Source organism: Anabrus simplex, chromosome 1, assembly GCF_040414725.1.
Source record: "Anabrus simplex isolate iqAnaSimp1 chromosome 1, ASM4041472v1, whole genome shotgun sequence".
In the NCBI taxonomy this organism is placed as follows: Eukaryota; Metazoa; Arthropoda; class Insecta; order Orthoptera; family Tettigoniidae; genus Anabrus; species Anabrus simplex.
Genome location: NC_090265.1, coordinates 512,074,632 through 512,097,703, shown reverse-complemented (window position 1 = coordinate 512,097,703; position 23,072 = coordinate 512,074,632). Strand labels below are relative to the sequence as shown.

Sequence of the window (23,072 nt, the reverse complement as noted above, 5' to 3'; positions counted from 1 at the left end):
TATAAGTCACGGGTTCGGCGGCCTCCTCCTCCTCAGGCCTTCCGCAGAGGCCTCCTCTTCCCGCGGGAAATTTGAATCTGTAAACAAAGCCACGTGCTTTTTGACAGCTGTCATCCATCCTTAAACAACAACGCATCGCTAACCTCACTGCCGCCATCTTAACGGAACTAAACCTTATAGGCACGTGGTGGCAGACAATTTCCGCGTGCTTTTTTGACAGCTGAAATCCGCCATCTTGCATCGCTAACCTCATTGCTGCCCCATTTATGGTACTAAATCTTATCGTGTTGGTGGTGGATAATTTAAAATCCACGTGCTTTTTTGACAGCTGTCATCCGCCATCTTGCATCGCAAACCTCAGTGCTGCCCTCTTTACGGCACTACCTTTGTAATGTGGTGGCGGACAATTTGAAAAATTCCACGTGCTTTTTTGACAAGCAGCCATCTTTAATCAACAGAGCACCGTGCTGCCATCTTTAACTACTACCTTTGAAATGTGGTGGTGGCAATTTCCACGTGATTTTTTTGAGAGCTGTCATCCGCCATCTTGCTTCGCTTACCTTCAGTGCTGCTATCTTTACGGTACGGTACTGAACTTTACAAGCGAATAATTTAAAATCCACAGGCTTTTTGACAGCTGTCATCCTCCATCTTGCATCGCAAACCTCAGTGCTGCCCTCTTTAGCTACTACCTTTGAAATGTGGTGGTGGGTGATTAGAAATCCACGTGCTTTTTTGACAGCTGACATCCGCCACCTTTAATCAAGAGAGCATCGTGCTCAGTGGCGGTGAACCCTTGGGGGCATGTGCCCCGTCAAGTTTTTGTACTCAGAGTTTCAATAAATAATTTATAATTTAGTTCGGCTACAGCCGAACAACAGAATTATTTCTACAAATATTATCACGACAAAATGTTATATTTTTAACTGGATTACGGATTTTGGTAGGTATTTAAACCCACCATGTCTTTAAGCACGAAGAGAGGATACCTTTTGTATTTAAAGAGACAAGCTGATACTGTTAGCGTGACAATGACTGCACGAGCCTTGCGAGGCGAGTGGCAGGCGAATTGTGGATTTTTTTTTACGGGGTGCCCCCGTAGCCCGCTCCCCCGCCGTGACCATCGACTCAATCTACATGGCCTCCGACATGCTATTAATTTCTAGGTAGAAAAGAGATAGCTGGGTAGAGTGGGAAGAGATACAAAGAGTATCTGACTGTTTCCATGTCAGACACGTTACCAGGCGAGATTGTGTTAGGTATATGGTGTTGAAGTATGGTATTGAAGGGTCAGGGAAAACCACATAGGCAGAAAGAAGAAAGAGCCTACATGTAAAACCTGACTTCTTTTGATAGCACATGCAAGGATGTGGGCTGGAGATAGACCAGAGGTTGTGTTAGTTTGGATTATGTGTCGTGCAAACATAACCATTTCCTTGCCATTTTCTGTTATTGAGGGGATCAGTCCTTCTTGTCACTGCCTGGTGCGGCTCGGGTCTGGTAGCGTCTGGGCTCTGGGCCACAGGTTCGTCCCATTGCCCAGCCGCCAGCAGTCCCTGGTGCCAAGTCTCCTTTTGGAGAGGGGGGAATAAAGCCAAGCCTTACGTAATGCAAGGGGCTATCTTCTTCCGCCTGTCGATGTCCCTCTATGCGGTGTTATTGGAACACATTTGTCTCTGCAACAATTTGTACATATATACATTTAAAATTTGAAACTTTAGAGTACGGGCCGCTCTCTTCCGCTCTCGTGTCCTGTGAAACAAGTTCATCGTAAATTAAATGATATTATCAGGGGAATAGCGAATTGTGGAGCTCTGGGCACTAGACCGTCTTGTGCCCAAACAACGCGCCTGCGCAGTAGAACACAGTATTTGAAGATGGTTAACTACCATGACAGCTGTGGGCTTGTGTGGGTGACCATACGACGGGGAGTGCTTCTGGTTGGGCACTCAGATCTTTGAGGCCTTCTGCAGCGCATACGCATAGAGCAAATAACAGATCACGAGAAATATCCATGGTTTACAAACATCAGTGTAGCCAATTCACCAATTCTGTAACTTAAGTAAATCTAATAATATTTTAGTCTTGTATATATTTAAAAATGCGTTAATATCGCTCATACAGGGATTTAGTTGTTTTCAGATGTTTGAATTATTAAAATAAGTTATCTTAAATGAGATTACCGTGTTTCTATACTTATATCAGATAACCAAGTGACCAATAACTAGCAACAGTAACATTTTGTTCCGGCACTTACACGCGTTCTCTTTTGCTCGAGGTGCTACTGATAAATTAGTTACAATAACACTGGGTGTGACGTGAATCCTCGTCGGTGTTATGTTTTGTGTATTTATGTGCTTGTTTATTTCAAAATGAATAAAGTCAGTGAGTTAATTGAAAAGCAATTAAATTTTGAGACCGGAGTTCGTGCCAAGAGTTTAGGACCACCGCGACCTGTTATGATTATTGTGCAGCAGACGGAAGGAAAAAACAGGAATTTCAAAAGAAAATTTAATAGTGGTATGTATGCTAAAGCGAAATGGTTATGTGGATGCGAAGAGAGAAATACATTTCTTTTCCTTTCCTTGCATTCTTTTCGGTAGTGACGATGCGTTGAGCACAAAAGGTGTCAAAGATTTAAAGCATTTGAACGAAAAACTGAAAAAAACACAGTGAATCGAAAAAAAAAACAAACATTTTAACAACGAAATGGATCTCGCACTTCTAGGTGATCTGGACATAAGGATGCAACTTGATAGTGGGTACAGACTTTCACTTCGTAAACAGCATGAACAGGTCGACAAAAATAGATATATTTTATCTAGTCGGATTAATTGTGTAAAAATTATGCGGTGTGTTTGAACTTCGCACCGCGGCCATGATGCATCAACCGATTCAAACAATCCTGGAATATTTCGCGGTTTAGTTGACTTTGTAGCTAGCTTGGATATCGCAATGAAAGAACATTCAGAATCTGCAACAGTTTTTTTGCTAGGGGCTTTACGTCGCACCGACACAGATAGGTCTTATGGCGACGATGGGATAGGAAAGGCCTAGGATTTGGAAGGAAGCGGCCGTGGCCTTAATTAAGGTACAGCCCCAGCATTTGCCTGGTGTGAAAATGGGAAATCACGGAAAACCATCTTCAGGGCTGCCGATATTGGGATTCGAACCTACTATCTCCCGGATGCAAGCTCACAGCCGCGCGCCTCTACGCGCACGGCCAATTCGCCCGGTGCAACAGTTTTTAAGGGAACGTCGAAGACGATACAGAACGATATACTAGATGCTATGCTCAAAGTATGTCATACTTTTATAATGAAAGAAATTAGTGCTGCTAATGACTTAGCCATCCAAGCAGATTAAACAACCGACAATGCAACGAAAATGCAGGTGGTGCTTATATTTTGCTATCATATAAATGGCGAAATACATGAGCGGTTTTGGGGTTTCTTTCTGGCATCCAGTAATACAGCTGAAGGTATAAGCTCTGTGATTTTCAGTGAACTAAGCAAGTTGGGTATTGAAAAATCCTCTGAAAAACTATTGTCAATCATTTGATGGGGCTAGTGTAATGAGCGGTGCGCAGACTGGTGTACAAGCACGCATAAATGAAGTATATAATGAAGATAATTTTGTTCAATGTTATGCTCAGGCAGGAAATTTGATTATGCAGAAATCCACGTCCGATATAAAAGTGAAGATATTTTTCAGTGATATTTAGGGAATTTCCTCCTTTTTTAGTCGCTCTAGTAAACGCACCGAACTACTAGATACAGTTGTAATGCCCCGTTTGCCGAAAGCAGCTCCAACGCGTTGGAACTTTCAGACCCGCATTGTCAATACAGTGTTTGAAAACAGAGACGTCCTGATTGAATGCTTCCAAACAATATGCGAAATAGAGACAGATCAAAACACTGTAGGACAAGCTTCTGGATTTATCAGATTACTGAACGACGCTGACTTCATATATTGGCTGAATTTCTTCCATAGAGGGATGCCTCGTGTTGATATACTGTTCTCCCAAATTCAGATGCGTAATATTGACCCTGTCTTGGTATCTGAATTCCAAGCGAACTTTGTTCGTAATATCAGAAGAATTCGCTCTGATTTAGAGGAAACTGATGGCTACGAAGCTCCAGTTCCTCCTAAGCGGCAGCGAACTTTTCAGCAACGAAAACGAATCGCTGCTCTGGAAACATGTGATACTATGTTACTGCATGCAGAAGAAAGATTTCGTTTCACAGGCCATTTAGCAGCTGCCAACCTTTTTCGGGTATCAAGTTTGGAGAATTTTGTACTCGCTTTCCGGAAAAGGATTTCTCGGCAACCGTAAACACCTACCCGAAAGTGAACAAAGCTAGGCTCAGGACCGAACTTGAAGTGTTATATTCCAGGGTAGACGTGCGTGCGTCAGATGGTGCTGCGGCGCTTTTGCAACTTTTCCTGCGCAACAATATGCAAGACACGTTCAATGAATGCGTTACGTTACTGAGCATCATTGTTACAATCCCGATGTCGACAGTGGAAAGTGAAAGGTGTTTCTCTACTCTAAATCGAATAAAGATTTCTTGAGGAATGTGATGAGCCAAGAGAGACTAACGGCCCTGGCGATGCTTTCAATTGAAAGTAAAATGGTACATCCGATTCCCGACTTCAACCATCGAGTTATCGAAGTATTTGCTCAAGCAAAGGATCGAAGAATGGACTTCATCTATAAATAAGAAGGTTAGTGTATTCATTATTACTTTACTTGCAGGGGAACAGGTTATAAATGAAATGTGGATCAGGTTATCTCTGGCCATTTAGCTCAGTGAAATAACACTTGACCGGAAATGGCGAGGTCAAGGGTTCGTGTCCCGGTTCCTTTGACCCCACCTTTCACTGTCTTTTTTCCTTGGTGTTAATATCTAACTGGCAACAACTGTAAATGGGATAAGCTGATCTACAAGTCTAATGTTAGTGTATTTATTCACATGCGCATTAGTTACATTTTGCAACCGATACCATAATTTTCTACTTGACTGTCCATATTATTTTATAAGTTGTGTCCGGGCGGATAATTTGGACACGGGCCGCCACTGATCGTGCTGCTACCTTTACGGCACTGCGGGCAATTTAAAAAATTCCACGTGCCTTTTTAACAGCTGTCATCCGCCATCTTCAATTAACAGAGCACCGTGCTGCTATCTTTAGCTACATACCTTTGAAATGTGGTGGCGAGTAATTTAAAACATTCTGTTAGCTATCGTCATTAAACAGTAAAACTTTAGTGCATACGCGAACCTGACCTCTCATCTACCATCTTGAAGGAGACTATCCTTAGTTTACAAGATGCCCTTCCCGACGCTAATTAGCGCTTAGAGGCTACTACACAAGATGGCGGTGGCTGTTACAGCCTCCTCCTCCTCTGTCAAGGCATAGCTTTATCGAGCATGCATCGCCAAGGGATGAGTGTGCAGCGATAACATTACTGCGCATGTTTAGACTTGCGGATTACAAAAGAAGTGATTGAAACATAACAAGACTAAAATCGAACACTGTACTCGATGTCGTTAACTTCAACATGTGATTAGAACAGTAATTGTTGTGTTTAAAACACGATACAACATGCGTTCAGAACATGTCAGGGAACACCTTTGTTCTAAGAAGATCAGATTACAAAAGAAGTGATTGAAACATAACAAGACTAGAATCGAACACTGTACTCGATGTTGTTAACTTCAATATAGAATCAGAACATTGATTGATATGTTGAGAACACGATACACGATACATTCTGGGGATACCTTTGTTCTAAGAGAAAATTCTGAACAGCTTGTGCAAGATAGCGGCTGTTATAACCACCTTTTCCTTTACCTGCTCTGTCAAGGCATAGCTTAATCGAACATACAATGCGATCTTATGCATAAGGCAGTGCACATATCGCGTAGCCAACTCGCACAGTAAACGATATGTATATAGCAAAAATACAACTGAAATGATTTGCCTAGTGTGAACATTAAAAACACTGTGCACATATCGCGTAGCTATCTCGCTCAGTAAACGATCATATGTATACAGCAAAGTACAACTTCAATGATTTGCCTAGTACGAAAATAAAAAACTACGGAAACACACTGTGCACATATCGCGTAGCTAACTCGCTCAGTAAACGATATGTATATAGCAAAAGTACAACTTCAATGGTTTACCTTGTTTCTTGCGCGAAAATAAAAAACTACAGAAAAAACATACTGCGTAGCTAACTCAATCGGTCACACATACCGCACAGCTAACACGCTCAGTAATCGACCAGAACACTGATATACGTTATGTGAAAATAAAAAACCCATACTGCGTAGCCAAGTCGCTCGGTCACAGAGCTAACATGCTTAGTAATTGCAAATACATCACAACACGGGTTATTGCCTAGAACACTGATATACGCATACACGTCACTCTTTTTCGAAACACACGGACAAGAATGTTGCGAGAAACTACACCTAAGATACTTACATGTAAAATAGGGAGGAGAAATAATAAATCATAATTTTTTTGTATGCATGTTGTCTCTTCCAACTTGTAAGACCAAATGGGAGCAGTGCTGGGAGTTTCTGCTACCGCTTGCGTAAACGTGAATGGAAATGACATGTTATCTCAGCAAAAATACACATGACCTTGTTCCTGCATACACGCAAGTCAGACACTTACAGATATAAAATTACAGATACTGCGATTCAAATCCCGGTCCTAGCGTCAAGAAGGGCATCCGACTATAAAACAGATCCTTATGTTTCTTGTAATTACACGTTGTCAGGATGACTCTAAGAAACTAACAGACTGACGAATGCACGCAGCAAGCAGGTGAATCATACCTCAGCGTCTACGACCTTGGCAAAAAAATAACCCTGTTACCCTTCCTCATAGCATTTGCGAAGTCTCCACTACTTGCTGTGGAGCTATACAAATCGGTTAGCCGCGTCGAACGACATTTTGTGCGTATTTTCCATAAAAATTTAAAATTTACACAAATTGTTTTTTAATAGTTCCTATAATTCATACTTTCAGCCGGATAAAATGAAAGTGGGGGAGGGGCGACTGCCCCCCCTCACCACCCTTAGTCGCCTCTATTGACTACCACTGCCATAAATGTCTATTTATCTACCTTGATGAATCCTTCATATAGTTATCCTCCTGTGGGTGGGGGTGGTAGAATAACACACACGGTATCCCCTGACTGTCGTAAGAGGCGACTAGTTGGTGCTCCAGGGGCTGTGAACTTAGGATCCTAGGTTGGCGATTACGGGGCCCTTAGCCGAAACCTGGCAATGCTTCCACATGCTTGTGCCAGGCTCCACTTTCATCTATCCTATCCGACCTCGCTTAGTCAACTCGTGTTCTTTTCCGACCCCTACGTTATTAGCACTCGAAGCCTAGGGAGTCTCTTCATTTTCACGCCCTTCGTGGCCCTTTTCTTCCTTTGGCCGATACCTTCATTTTTCGAAATGTCGGATCACTTCAGTTTTTTCTCTCTGATTAGTTTTAATAGAGGATAGTTGCCTAGTTGTACTTTCTCTTAAAACAATAATCACCAGCACCACCACCTTTCATATAGTGTGCTGTCACTAACAAGTAGCTCTCATTTTTAATTGAAGTCCACCCATCCAGTGTCAATACAACCGCTTGTGCAGACGAAATTGCAAGCACAACACATGTCTGCGAACTGTTGAAAGTTTTCAAAGATTGTACTGAGGAAATGAGCAGTGAAAGACTGGTCAATGCGTCAAAAGTTATACTCCTCATTCGGTCATAGAAAATATGTTGTTACAGATTTGCCAATAACTCTGAAATTCGTGGTGATTTGAAACAGATGGCCGAGAAGCTAGTGGAAGAGATAATCGTCGTACCATAAACACTATAGGAGGTCTTTAAAAGCGATATAAGGTCCATTCATTTTCATTTTTAATTAGTCTATTCTCCAAAGTGAAATTCTGTTTAATTATTTAAGTGTTGTGTATGTGATAAACGTTCCGACAAGGATGATATACTATTTCGGCTGTGGATTCAAGGCATTCTTTACTTTTACGAAGTATTACCAAGTCCGTTCATTTTTATATTTTTATTTAATTAGTCCATTACCCACGTGCAGTTTTGTTTAATTAATTACCGTGTTGGGTGAAATGAACACTCCTGCAAGGAAGATACTCTTTCAGCTGTGGATTCAGCGCATTTTTTACTTCCAGATTCACAAGGTAAGCATTTTATTTGCATGTCTGCTGTGTTCACTCTGTCGGATTGCCAGTGTCTCCGTATATATTTTTAAACACAGTTAACAGGTAGGATAGCACTGGGAGTAAAGGAGGAAATGAATGACGTAGCTATTCAGAGAGAGAGAGAGAGAGAGAGAGAGAGAGACACGAATCGAATGATATGAAGTTTGAGAACTGTGAAGTGTTTGAACTACCAGTTCATTGAAATTAAGTGGTTAGTTCAAACTCCATAGTAGTGATGGGCAACGGTCTCGCTCGAGACTGACATCGCAGATCTCGAGACCGATCCTCCTGTAGTGCAAGCTGTGTGACGTACCAGTAACTACGACTGTAAACTTGATAGTATATCATTGGCAGTTATTGCATGAAAACGTGCGAGCCAATACATTTTGTCAAAAGCCTCGAGAAGTAAGTTACTGCATATTAAACTATGAACCCATTAATACCATTAACTTAAGGCTACGGCCGCTTCCTTCCTTCCTTCTTCCTTGTCTATCCCTCCCAATCTTCCCATCCCTCTACAAGGCCCCTATTCAGCATATCAGGTGAGACCTCCTGGGCGAGGTACTGGTCATTCTTCCCAGTTGTATCCCCAGACCCAATGTCTCACGCTCCAGGACACTCCCTTGAGGCGGTAGACGTTTGATCCCTCACTGAGTCCGAGGGAAAAACCGACCCTGTAGGGTAAACAGATAAAGAAAAGATGGAGAATAAGAAAATTACACCAATAATGAGTAAATTTCATGTCTATAAACACAACAGTCCTACTCGCAATATATATATGAAGATGGTTAGTTCAGTTCATTATTGGTGCCTGCTAAGGTCTTTCATTATCAAGGATTTCTCTGAAAACTCCTTTCCCTCATGAACTGAAATTTAATCTTCTAATTTAAAATCATACTAGGTACAAAGCAACGAACCTAAATTCGTAAAATATACTACTATTCCCTTTGCAATAACACAGCACAGAACACCCGTGGAACTACAATCAAGAGGCCTGGCGTCACTGAACTAAGCATAAACAAAGCAAGCGCGCTCCTCGTGGCCTACTGCACCGTGCGCTCGCTGCCATCTTACTACACCAGTCATCTTCTATTCGGCTTACTGCTACCCAAGCTACCAGCCATCCATGTATAGAGATCAGTGGCTTTGGTACATATGCAACCCCCATTACACATGAGTGGAACGTGTAATCTAGAATGCCCGACTCTGCTCCAACTTTTTCAGCAGAGGTGATGGGCAACGCTCTCGAGACCGATTCTCGTGTGCTGCAAGCTGTGCGACGCCCCAGTTACCACGAGTGTACGCTTGATAGTTATCATTAGCAGTTCTCATATAGAAACGTGTGCGACAATAAATTTTGTCCAAAGCCTAGGAAAAAGCACGGTATGTTGCACTATGAGCTCCTTAATAGCGTTAACGAAAGTGAAGACAGAATGCCAGTATCTTAAACTTCACCAGTTATTCCAGTTGGACTTCTTAGCTGAATAACCCTATAATTTGTTAATAACTGTTATTAGGATGTAAACCTACCTGGATTCCTCGCAATCGTTGTCAAGAAGGCAGCTTCCTGTGATGCAGGCCGGGTCGGAGGTGTTCTATGTTCATTTTAGACTACACATTCCATTCATGCGTAATAGTGGTTGCATATGCAGCAAGGCGCATCTTGCCTAGTCTCGAGTTCGAATGATGCACGCCTCTAGTATCCAGGTACGCGTACCTACAGTAGCCGTCAGGTTCTGTACTTAAACCACTCATTCGTGTACCTACCAGTGCATACGCCAGAATACTGCGTCAAAATAGACGTCGGTAAAATTGAACCCCCTAGTCGCTTGTTGACACGTACTTACGAAATGGAGAAGGCCCGTGGTTGGCTATTCTTATACTCGGCACAAACAACATTCAGCTCCGACTACCTGTAGGCCTACGACACGCTGCTCGCCGCACAATGCGGAGACAACGCATTTTTCGCGAGAAATAGTACCTGCGCTAGTCTCGAGAAATCCCGAGAAATCTCGAGACCTCGTCTCAGATTGCCCATCACTACTCCATAGGAGTGAAGCGTTCATTTTGGACGACTCATTCACGAGCTACCTATCACTACAAACAACGCGCCGAGTTACAAATCGGAATGTTTTTTATGTAAGCTATACAGATACATTGATGTGCCGACTTTGCAATCAAAGACCTGAATGGAAGAATAAAGATGTTTTGGATAAACACTGCAAGAGCAAAAACCATGTGCTACTAAAGGTGCGATTTTTTTCTCAACCAGTATGTGAACAGCGTGGCGTCGAGCGGCAAGCCACAATAGTAGAAATGGATAAAGGCAAAACGAGCAAAAAGCAAACGTTCATTGAGGATACTGTGGAGATGTGCCTGCAGACTAATATCCCCATCCGCAAGCTGGACCATCCTGCTTTCCAAGACTACCTTGAAAAGTGTCGATTTCAGATATATTTATGTTTAAAATACATTTCCACCATCTTGAGTGGTATAGCCTACCCGACTGCGAAATATTCATAAACTAGCCCATATTACTAATCTCCCCCCAGACCAAAGAGAACCACGCGGATCGTTGTTTTGAAGTATTACGATTGCTATGCGGCCTTGTTGAATTCTAGGTTAGGTAAACTTTCTACCAAAAACTACGTAGATGCACATTTCCGAATATGACGATTTCACGTGGAATTTTAGGTTAGATTATTAAAATTTTCAACCAAAAACCAAACAAACATGGGTGGACGTTATTTTAAAATGTTACAATTTAATAGACCATCTAGGATGTAAAATAATAGCTTGTTTTCATGTACATAAACGGAAGTTTATAGGGAAAAGCTTTAAAACACATTCAGTGATTTGCTAGGCCAGCACTACACCAAATCTTTTAACTATTTGTCCTTACCTCTAAACCTATTATTATTACTAGCATGTTTAATGAAATGTTATTGGCCCCATAGGTACTAACAGGATCAGGAGATCTGCCTCAAGTCAGTACCCTTAGCAGAGATAATGTTCCACGTTGCGGAGATTCAGCAAGGGCAGAGATGAATGCTGCATTGGACAGGAAACCCATTGTAGTAATCGCAGACGAGACGTCGGACAGCCGAGGCAGATGTGGCAAGCTGTTCATTTTTGGATGCTGCCAACGGGACATCATGCAGCCGAGCCATCAATGATACTCTCAAAGACAATATTATTATAATATTGATTATGAAAACATGCTGGGTTTAGTGTCAGACTCTGCCAGATACACGGATACATGTTTCCAGGCATTACAGACGCATAGCTGCCAACTTTTAGAAATAAAAAATAGGAAGATTTTTTAATTCTTGGATTTCATCAAGTGTATTGCGCCACGGTCTCGCTAAAAAGAGGACAAGATAAAATGCATACATATTTACAGTTACAATGCAAATTAACCATTACATTTAAAACCTTAAACTAAGAAAACAAAAACGATTGCAAGAAAACGTACCTAATAATAATAATAATTCTCATTTATGACATACATATGAATAGTAACATTTAGACAGATAAGTCAAGAACTGACTACCACTTACCAAATGGTGAAGAATATACACATGTAGGTGATAGAGAGTGCTGTGTTTACTTGTTTAGCATTGAACTGGCAGCTAACTTTGCCCTCTTCAACAATGCACTGTCATACAGCTGCTCATAACATTTTCCACTTAGACTTGACTTGACCACCAATAGTTTACTGAGATTTTCGTCATTCAGAGATGATCGGAATTGTGTCCTCGTCTTTTTTTACCTGGCTGAACAATCTTTCACACTCGGCATTGCTGTGTGGAATTGTCAATATTGAGAGCATTACTTTTGCGATTCTATCATATTTGAAACACCCATCTGCACCCCGTCTATCCCCTATAGCAGACCAAGAACAATCTACTCTTTCTTCTTAAACAACAGACAATGGTAAATCCTCCACTTGGAGAGCACAAAACTGGCACTGTAATGCATCCATTGCTTCATGGTCATCTTCACCATCTTTTACTGGCAATATAACAGGAAACTTTGAAACAAAATACTTCATGGCATTGAAGGAAGAAGCCTGCAAAGAATTTATCTTAGCTACTTGAGCATTAACAAAAACATCACTATTCAAATTAAATTTATGAATAATATAATCACAAACTGCAATAAAATAGTTCCTGGCGTGCAAATAAGTTTTTCTTCTCAGGTGCCAGATTTTCTACAAGACTAGATGTTGAACAGCCAATTACTAAATCATCATCAGCTTTCTGATTCTCTCTCGTGTGATGGACCACTTCTAAAACTGTAGGATATTTTTTTATAACCACTGGCTTAACAAAACTACACAGAATGTCCTTCAACATATCCGTCAGCATTGATCTTATGACATGAATGTGAGGTGCTTGCGACTGAAGAACTTTATGAGTTTTCTCAAATGTAGGGATGATAAATGCCAGAAATGAGCAAAATGCTTTATTAAAGTTTGAAGACAGAAAAAGAAATAGTCTCTCCTCTCGTGAAATACTGGCAGTGCAACTAGACTCCTTTATTTTCTTCACAGATGGAGATGAACTACTCTCCGCCTTCCTTTTTCCAGAAATAACAGAAGCGTGGTCTTGTACTCTACTGACACGAGGACCACGTTCCAGTTCTGTATCTTCATGTGCCTTTAGCTTGGGAATTTGGAAATACTTCAGAGACGTGTCTGTGCCATTGGACCGCTTTACCTCATCCTTAAAAAACTCTGAAGTGGCTCCCACTCAAAGCAATCTTTCCAAACATTTTCCCCAAGGATAACCAGCGTGTACACACATGCTTTAGTATTTTTCTAACATCAGTTTGGTACAAAGCTTGATACAATTTGAGATGATCTTTTCTCTTCGAGCTTTTGTCTAAATAATAATAAATATCAATTAGCATCTCATCAATTTTGACAGAAAGGGAGTCTGCACCCTTCATGGTAGCCAAATTAATCAAATGACAGGCCATAATAATAATGTTTTCGCACTGCTCTCTTAGTTTAGCAGCAACACAGTTTTTTCTTCCCATCATAACAGGAGCATTATCTGCGCTAAAAGCTATACAGTTTGCCATCGGAACGTCATATATTTTCAGAACATCCAGGAGCAAATTAGCAATATTAATACCAGTAGAATTGCCTTCCAAATTTCCATGGATAGCAAACGATTTTCAATCTTTTTCAATTCTTTGTTGAAAAACGAGACGATGATAGGATAGAGCTTACTATCTTTATCATTGCTACCATCAGTTGAAACCGCAAAAGGTTCAGTCTTTAAAGTTTGAATCACCTTACCATCTGCATCACGGGCCATTTCATTAATTATGGCAGATGTTTTTATTCTACCACACGCATATTTCTTCGCAATATCTGAATCTGGGAACATTTTCTGAACAATGATCCTGCGTGAACAGAACAAGACAATGCAAGGTTATGTTCGACAATGAACGCCGTAAACAAACATTCTGCTCGAGTGACTGCATCATCTTCCTTCCAACCCACAAAAACAATTGTTCCTCTCGAGACAGCTAGCACTATCTTTGTGTTTCTGTGTGACACTGTGAGCTACAATATCTGTTTTCCCTCCATGCGAGATATTAATATCACACCGACATACGGAACAAAATGCATACCGGTAATAGTTTCCTTTATTAGACTGTAAAATGAACGGAAATTCAGTTTTATAGGTATCCCTGAACACTTGGAGATAACGTTGGTTATGTTTTGTAGTCATCATGTGAAGAGAAAATACCACAAACTGTCACCGACACAATTCTCTGAAATACATTGAAGTCATTAAAATTATGAACTCTGATCAACACAAAAGCACTGAAATACGCGAAACTACCACATACAAAACAGATCAATGTGTCCCGTACATTATTAAAATATGACTTCGACAGGGGGAAACGCACAAAACCGCAAGAAAAAACACGTGTGATCTAAAACTCCAACGAAACTACGCAAAGAAACGAGCGCGCGAACCACACAATAACAAACTCACTCTTTCGTCCCGATCAACGGAGTCCCTAGCGGTCGCTAGTGCGCATGACCTTCTCTGACTCGTTGGACGATTGCCGTCCCGAATTCCCACCTAAACAGCACACACACTGCTGTAGTGCGCGGGAAATACGATGCACGAAGGCGACGGATGTTCCGCCCGCCAAATAAAGCATCGAATACCGGTAAATATGCTTAAGAATAAGGTTGCGTAAATTACACAAGCACATAAGAATTCGTCCTAGGGGAAGAGTACTGACCGTACTGGAGGTTATATTGGTTAACAATAGGAAGAAATAAAAATACATCGGAAAACCGGCAGACGAGTTAAAACTCGGAAAGTTTCCGGGCAAATCGGAAGGGTTGGCAGGTATGCAGACGATTATTGGAGACCATCTTCTTCACTTCCTGTGCTTTGCATATAAGTTGCATCTTGTGGGGGATGTTATTCTCAAGGAACTGTCACAATTGAACAATTTGGTTTCAAAACTTAAGATGGCTTTTTCTCCACTGTAGGAAGTTGAACTCCTACCTAATTTTTTTTTGCAAAATAATTTCCCTGAAATGGCTTTTAGTACCGGGATATCCGAGGACGGGTTCGGCTCACCAGGTGCAGCTCTTTTGATTTGACTCCCGTAGGCGACCTTCGCGTCGTAATGAGGATGAAATGATGATAAAGACAACACATACACCCAGCCCCGGTGCCAGGGAAATTAACCAATGATGGTTAAAATTCCCGACCCTGCCGGGAATCGAGCCCGGGACCCCTGTGACCAAAGGCCAGCACGCTAACCATTTAGCCATGGATCCCTGATTTGAATGCACTGTTGTTCCCAGCTCCTGTCATCACCCGGTGGAACTCTGTTTCGCTCAGTCCAGTATCTTGACATGTACTTCACACCCCTGGCAGAGTTCTTCAGTTCTCTTGATGAGAATTCCCTCAATAGCAGTGGCCATTCAGTGTTAGATATGTTTAGAGATCAGGATATGCTTCTGTTGCTGAAAGTTCAGGTAAGTTTGTTTCAAAGATGTCTGTAAAATTTAATGCAGCACTCACAGTACTGGAGGGATTATCCTACCCATATGCTCACAAGCTGTGGGATGATCTTACCACTATTTGTGGAGAATTGAAGAGGTGTGCTGACGGATGGTTTCCGTTGGAAACAAGCGACCTGCTGGAGAGTTTCAGAAACAATACAAAGAGAGAGGACATTAAGGTGCAATTTAAGCAGTGCATGCTTAAATGCATAACTAAGCTCATGAAGCACATGGGCATCAGTGATACTAATGTGTTTTTCAAGGAAGTGTGCAATTTATTTAATCCTGTAGTTGCAGGGCAAAACAGTGCTCAGGAACCCAAATCACTTGTATCTTTGAAGCATAAGTTGCCATTTTTTAGAATTGTCACTGTTGATCAGTTTGTCGAGGGCTGCGAGGCATATCACCAACAGATGCTGCAGAACATTAGAATAGAAAAAAACACTGACACTCTTGAAATGTTGATGGAATTTAAGTTAAAGTTTCCTTCCTTTGCCTCAGCAGCACTGCAGTGCATTTGGGCCCCTATAAAGAGTGTCCATGTAGAGAGGTTTTTTAGCAAGTACAACATGATTGTAACTGATAAGCAGACTCGAATGAAGGAGGACACAATTCAAACAATTGGCATGTTGTACTTTCATCATCATTGAAATAATTCTTCCTTGTAGGTGGGGATGGTCGGGGATGAGGTGAGATGAATTTATATGCCACTTTAAAATGACCGGATGTCCTTTCTGACGTCCACCTCACTTGAGGAGCTAATGAAGATGAAATGAATGATAGTGAATGAACTTCAGTAAGTAGATGGGAGGAAACGGCTGTGGCCTATGAATAGGAATTCTCCTAGTATTTGCCTGGAAGTGAAAATAGGAAATAACGGCAAACCATTCACAGGACAACTGAGGGTGGGGATCAAACTTGCATGTCTCGTGAATGAAGAGTTTGGCAGCATAGCCATAGCACAGCTACTCCGTTCGTTACATATTAGTCCACTATTATGAAATATATGTACTAAGAGCTACATTCAATGAGGTTATGGTTTAATTTCATGTCCTTGTTTGTCAAAAAGTGGAAAAATTGGTCAAAGAATAATCACAGCAGTATAACCTGCTCTCCATACAAATAACATAAATAATAAATATTCTACAGAGTGTGTATACGAAAGTTTGACCCTTGATCGATATTACGAATGGGAATAATAGTAACAGTTCCAGGACTGTTATTACTTGCATCCCGTCCACTCTGCAATTACACTTGTGAAGTGATTGCTCTCAGATGAGCTGGAGGAAGAATTTTCGTCTTCTGAGTCACTAAAATCAAGACACTTCCTTGCCTGTGTAATCCAATATGAACAAACTAAATTTGCTTGTTCATATTGGATTACACAGACAAGGAAGTGTCTTGATTTTAGTGATTTACACTATAACGGTATCACAAATAGGTTTTTGCAATGCCATTTCAGCTGAAAACTGCAAAAATACGTAATAAGTATGGGCAGAAAAAAATGCATCTCACTGCAACTCCCACTAACAGGAGAAAAAAACTTTGCAAGATACTGAGGGGATTTCCCTAATCAGTTGAGTTGAAGGAACAGCTTCTGATGTCTATGGGCATATTTGTGTACCTCTTCGGCTAGCAAAGCTGCGAAATTTGAACAGAACATACATATATTTATTTTACTGGCAGTATGTTATTTTCTTAAAATACATAACCTAAAACCTATCAGTATCAAAAATTGAGATCACACAGTCTCATTTCCTAACACTATATAACTAGCAGTTCAAAGGAAGGTAGCAGGTAGGGACCCTTTTCGGAGACAGTCCTGCCCAGGGAGTGGCGCCCCTGCCTATGTGAGTTCCAGAGCACACCAACGCGGTGTGCAGTCGGTGTGCATCATCTGGTAACGATCCCAGCTCAGGGTTACGAGTGAAGACCTCAACGGCAGTGAAGACGGAGATGAAGATCATTGCTACGGAGGAACTGGCATCCTTGCTTTTTTTTGAATAGTGATAAAAAGCCTGTTTAAAATTTAGGTGCGACTGAGTGGTATCCACCGGCTTCCTGGTCTGCGCCTGACACCTTGTGGGTGCGGCGTCAGTACCAAGCTCCAGGAACTAACAATCCCTGGTTCTAAGCATCCAGCACTGCTGGATGTCCTGTTACAAGACAAACATGATTCGTGAGCATAGTAACAACATTACCCCAGGTGGTACCCAATCCACCTGTCGCACTGAGACGGCAACCAGGCTTTCGGATTCTGGGGAGCCTGGATGACCACGAAAACATGGGAGAGAGTTAGAGCTCTCTGGTAAACTGTCCTGCAAAACCCCCACATACATTCGTACATTCAATATCAACACTTTGTTTCAACCAGGAAAATTACTAAATTTAGCCACAACTTGATCAGCAAAAAATTCTTATCCTTGCCCTGCAGGAAACTCGATTTACTGATGATACCACCTTGGATTATGGAAATTATAGTATATTCAAGAGTAAAACACATCAAAAGATTCTAAATAGGGCCCCTTTATTTGGGATGAGCTTTGTAGTAAAAAAAAAAAAAGTATACTGAACTCGATCCAAGAAGTTAACCCCATCAAGAATCGCCTAATGACCATGAGGATTCAGTGTGCCAATAAAAAATATACATTAATAAATGCACACACCCCTACAAATATAGACAACAAGAAGAACCCTCAAAACGTGGACAAATTTTGGAACAAACTGAAAAGGTAATGTCAAAACTTCCAAAGGATGATGTCAAAATTCTCTTAGGCGATTTCAATGCACAAATCGGCCGAGAAAAGGAACATAGGAAAACCGTCGGACTCTATCTGGTGCACAAATTTACCAACAAAAATGGTTCAAGACTCGCTGAACTATGTCAACAGTGCAACCTTAAAATCATGTCTATATCCCTCAGGAAGCATCCCAAGAAACAAAAAACCTGGAGGTCCCGCGTTGAATCCACTGGCGAATTTCAGACTGATCATGTAGCAATCTCATATCCGCTACAGAAAGAGGTTGACGATGTACAAGTGAGAAGAGGAGCAAACATGAACTCTGATCACTATTTGACAAGAGTTAAAGTAAAATTTACTTCAAGAAAATATCACCCCAAGAAAATCCAACAACAGAAATTTGACATAAAAAGGATTCCTGTTACCGATCTAAAAGAAGCATGGGAAAATCAACCAGCAAAAACATGGGAAGAATTTCACGCCAAAATCATACAGAAGGCACGAGAAATGATACCTTTAAAAAGGAATACAAAACACCCCTGGTGGAACTCAACATGCGACCGAACCCTACAGATAAGAAAATCTGCATTTCAGAAATACAACAGTAGAAAATCCCAGAAAACTCAAGAATTTTATGAGACCAGAAAACAAGTATCCAAAACCATCAGGCAAGAAAAAGGAAAGCACCTGAAAGAACAACTGGACTCAATTGAAGAAAACTTTAGAAACCACAACACAAGGGATTTTTACAGAATGTTCACAAAAAAAAAAAAAAAAAAATCTGAGGATACATTCCACAGAACTTATGTTTCAGGAAACAAGACAGAAAATTGGAGCTTACTAATAAAGAAAACTGCCAAGAACTTGCACGATACTTCTCATACCTTCTTAACTGCCCCGAACCCACTGAAAGATTTCTTAAAGTAGCATTCAGTTTCACTCACCCAGAATCACCTCCACCAAACCAGGAAGAAATTCAGAGCCACATTGAACGACTAAAAATCAACAGAACCTCAGGAAGAGACGGGATTGTTGCAGAATTCCTTATGAAACTTGGTCCATATTCACTCAAAGAGCTTACAGAAATCATACAGAAAATCTGGAAAAACGAAAAACTCTCCGAAGACTAGAAATGTGCCTTGATTCATCCACTTCACAAAAAAGGAGACAAAACTGATGTCAACGACTATAGGAGAATCTCCCTCCTTGAAGTCAGCTACAAAATTTTCTTTGCATGCATGTCGAAAAGAATACAAGAACAACTCGAGCATAAGATCGGTGAATATCAGGCTGGGTTCTGCCCTCACAGATCGTGCACTGAACAGATCTTCAACCTCACAACCGCTCTAAAATCCAGGGCCCTCAGAAACCTCCCAACCATCTGTACCTTCATAGATTTCAAGAAGGCTTATGATGCAATTGATCGTCAATCTCTGTTCAGCATGCTGAAAGAACAGGGACAAGACTAAAATGTTAAACTTGACCAAACAGATCCTCACTGACACAAAGTCAAGAGTGAAATTCATGGGAGAAATCTCAGACGAATTCCTGTTAAAAACTGGTGTCCGGCAGGGAGATGGATTGTCACCCCTCCTCTTCAACCTCGTCCTAGATAAGGTGATGAGGGAATAGGAAAAAGAACAGAAAGCGCAAAATAGCTGGAACCCAGTAAGTATTGGGACAAAAAAAGAGGTTGAAATTCCATGCTTAGCCTTCGCAGATGACCTGGCCCTTTTGTCCAGCGATGAAGTCACAGCGATAAAGCAAGTTGAAATTCTCCAAGAATGTGCCAGAAAGGTCAGACTTCATATCTCCTTCCAGAAAACTGAATTTTTCTGTTCAAAACTAGACATCCATAGTATCAATACAAAATATGGACAAATCAACAGAGTCCCTCACTTCAAGTAGCTGGGCGAAATCCTCGAGCCAACCAGACAAGAATAAATAGCCCAAAACAACCGTGTCCAAAAACTCAGAAAAGTATATGGGAGAAAAGAGAAATCTACATCAAAAAATGTATGTCTATCTGCGTTGAGATTAAACATTAAAATACTGTAATCAAACCTAAGGCTTTATATGCAGGGGAAACTCTTAACACTTCATAAAAAGGGCGAGCTAGAAAATATCCTAAAAGAAGAGCGAAAAATCATGAGGAAAATTTTAGGACCAAGACACACGGAAGAAGGGTACCGCCTCCAATCCCGTAAATATTAATATTGCAGCAGACCTCAGGAAAAGGCTACAATTTTATGGACATGTTAAGAGGCTTCCAGAAACCGGACAAACCCACTAAATTCTTGAATGAGTTGATAAATTGAAGAATTTCCCTTGGACCCAACAAACAAAAGTGGGCATGAAGAACGCACAAATTCAACCCGAAGAAATTTTGAATCAAAATATATATAGAAAAAAAGAAAATTGACAAGTGGGAAGTTACTCCAGAGAATGAAGTATCAAAAAGAGCAGGTACCAAGTGGACAGAAGAAAGGAAGAGGATCTTTAGTGAAGAGATGAAAGCATCCTGGATCCTCCGCAAACAAAATCATAAATAAAGTTTTGTGTGTTCTGAAAGGGACCATCCATGCATAATAATAGCAGTTCAAAGATTTACCCCCCCACACACACACTTCATTCTCTGGAGTAAATTCCAACTTGTCAATTTTCTTTATATATATAGATAGAGAGAGATTTTGTGTGTGTGTGTGTCCACACCTGCAAAGAGTTAATATGCACAAGAAATAACTTTTGCTGATTTAATACTGAATTATTACTTTAGATGAAGCTGCCCACTACAGCCGTATTTAGCAAATTTTATGATATTTAAGGGCTAAGTATCAAAGTCACCAGCATTTTAGACACAATACACTGTAGTAAATACTACCAGCTCTAAAAATGTCAGCAGCTGATAAGGAGTAAAGCAAGAAAGGGAGATAAATTTCTCTTCATAATGTACAATTTCTTAACACTATTGTATGTATGTTCTACATTAAAAAATGAATCAAGCTTTCATTCATAGTATTTTAATCTAATATTTTCAATGGCTAAATAAATCTTGGTATAACAAATACACTACCACAGACCCAAGGGTCTCAGCCCTTCGTGGATTCAACACGTAAAAAAATCAGGATTATTGAAATCCACAGTATATAATAGTTTTGTCCAGTCTCCAGACAGCGAGTTGAATGTTGGACATCAGAATGTAATATTTGCCTTGTACTCTTGTACTGAATAGCAAACTTGACTATGTACATCAACTTAAAAAGAAGCACAAGCAACTCAATATCATGGATGGCTTTCATCTTATAAAACTACCACCTGCAAGTATCATAAAATAATGTGCAACATGCGTAGATAAGATATTATAATTAATATCTTGCCCTAACTTCCATAATATTTCACAGCTCAAAGCAATAACAATGCACATTACAGAAGCATCCATAATACTCTTTATGGCAGTTTTTTCATTCATTTGTACTGTAATGTACAAAATAACCAGAAAACATATCTGGTAAAATTAAACCAAACTCTTGGGATATTTACTAAGGGGTACATCTTCAAGTCCAGAATCCACTGCAGCTGTAACCCAATAACACACTGCCCTGTTTAAGGGAAAAATTAATCCTAAAGACATTTTACTTTCCACATAAATGTTTAGCAATCCAGCAACTACAACACTGAGATAAAGTAGTACAGTACTCAAGGAATGCCTTTTTTTCCCTTTCCTTTTTGTATTTACACTCAGACATGTCAATGTGGAAATAAACTATTTACAAAAAAGAACAAGAACAATTTCTTAAGATTTGTGAAAACAACTGCATATATAGTTGTGCCTGTACTGAAAGCTTGCAACAAAATTATTATTTGGAAGCAACCACAAAAGATGCACTTCATATTCCTATCTTCACAATATCGATATACAAGTACAGAAAATGAAGTCCAAATTATTTTATTGGCAGTATGTGATTTTCTTAAAATATATAACTTAAAACCTGTCAGTATCAAAACTTGAGATCAGACAGTCTCATTTCCTAACACTATATAACTAGTCCAGCAGTTTAAAGAGTATAACACACTAAAATAATCCTTATAAAGCTAGAACATATATCAAGTATCACCAGGAAATTTTGCTGTCTACTCTTAACTGAAACATTTCCAGATGCTTCAGCTTAGAAAGCAACAACTAAGTGGGTCTTTTGGAACAAAATACTGATGAAAAATAAAGTCAAATTTGTTCAGTTCATTTTTTCTTTTTTTGTAATTCAACTAATTTGATGTGAGAAATGATACATTAATGTGTTGTGAATGAAAGAACCAGTGCTTGAGAACAAGTCATCAATTCCTTTAGCTGCATCCAATTGCTGAAGATTTCTTCTTGAGAACAATATCCTTGATATTGAGATGCACTTTTTCTTTCCGCTTGGGTGGCACGGAGTTAAAGCAGAAGCGTTTGAAAGCTTCCAATTCTCTTTCATCATCATCTATATCTCCATTTTCAAGGTCGATATCTTTAGGAGCAAAGACGCTTTCTGCAAAGACACAAAATTTATTTAGCTTATGTAAACATATCACAATACAATGCACAGTATGTACTAATGGTACAGTAATATGTAACTGGATGTTATTTAACTTCTAAAAGGATCTGTCTCCCATTATAATTTTGTGGAACTACCCTCACAATGCAGATAGGACAGCAAAAAATAACTTTTAACATGTATCTATACAAATACAAATTTAATTGTTATACTGTTTTCAATGTACAGAAAATTTCAGTTTTAAATAATCTTTCATTTGGTTTTATATACATATATAAAAGTGTAAATTGCGAGAACTTGTAAATTGTGGAGAATTGTGTAAAAACTTATGTGCACTGCCAGCCAAGAAAAGTTTGTCTTTATACAATTTACGTGGGAAAAAACTTAATATTGATTATTGATTGACTGAGCAACGTACATTTGGGAGTTTTGAAATAACAGTGAAAAGTCAAGACTGAGTGGTTTAGATTGCACGTCCAGTCCTCGTATTCCT

The 23,072-nt window shown here is 40.2% G+C and overlaps 1 protein-coding gene across 5 annotated transcripts in view; it reads right to left on the bottom strand.

Annotated features, from left to right (window-relative positions):
* Positions 1-21,034: 21,034 nt before the first annotated feature.
* The window catches only part of LOC136857044 (uncharacterized), a 572,347-nt gene continuing 570,309 nt past the window's right edge, over positions 21,035-23,072 (bottom strand). For all 5 annotated transcript variants that reach the window (XM_067135398.2, XM_067135399.2, XM_067135400.2 and 2 more), the window contains one exon: positions 21,035-22,573. In XM_067135398.2, coding sequence (XP_066991499.2) covers positions 22,389-22,573 — 185 coding nt within the window. In that variant the 3' untranslated portion in view covers positions 21,035-22,388. The remainder of the gene's footprint in view (positions 22,574-23,072) is intronic.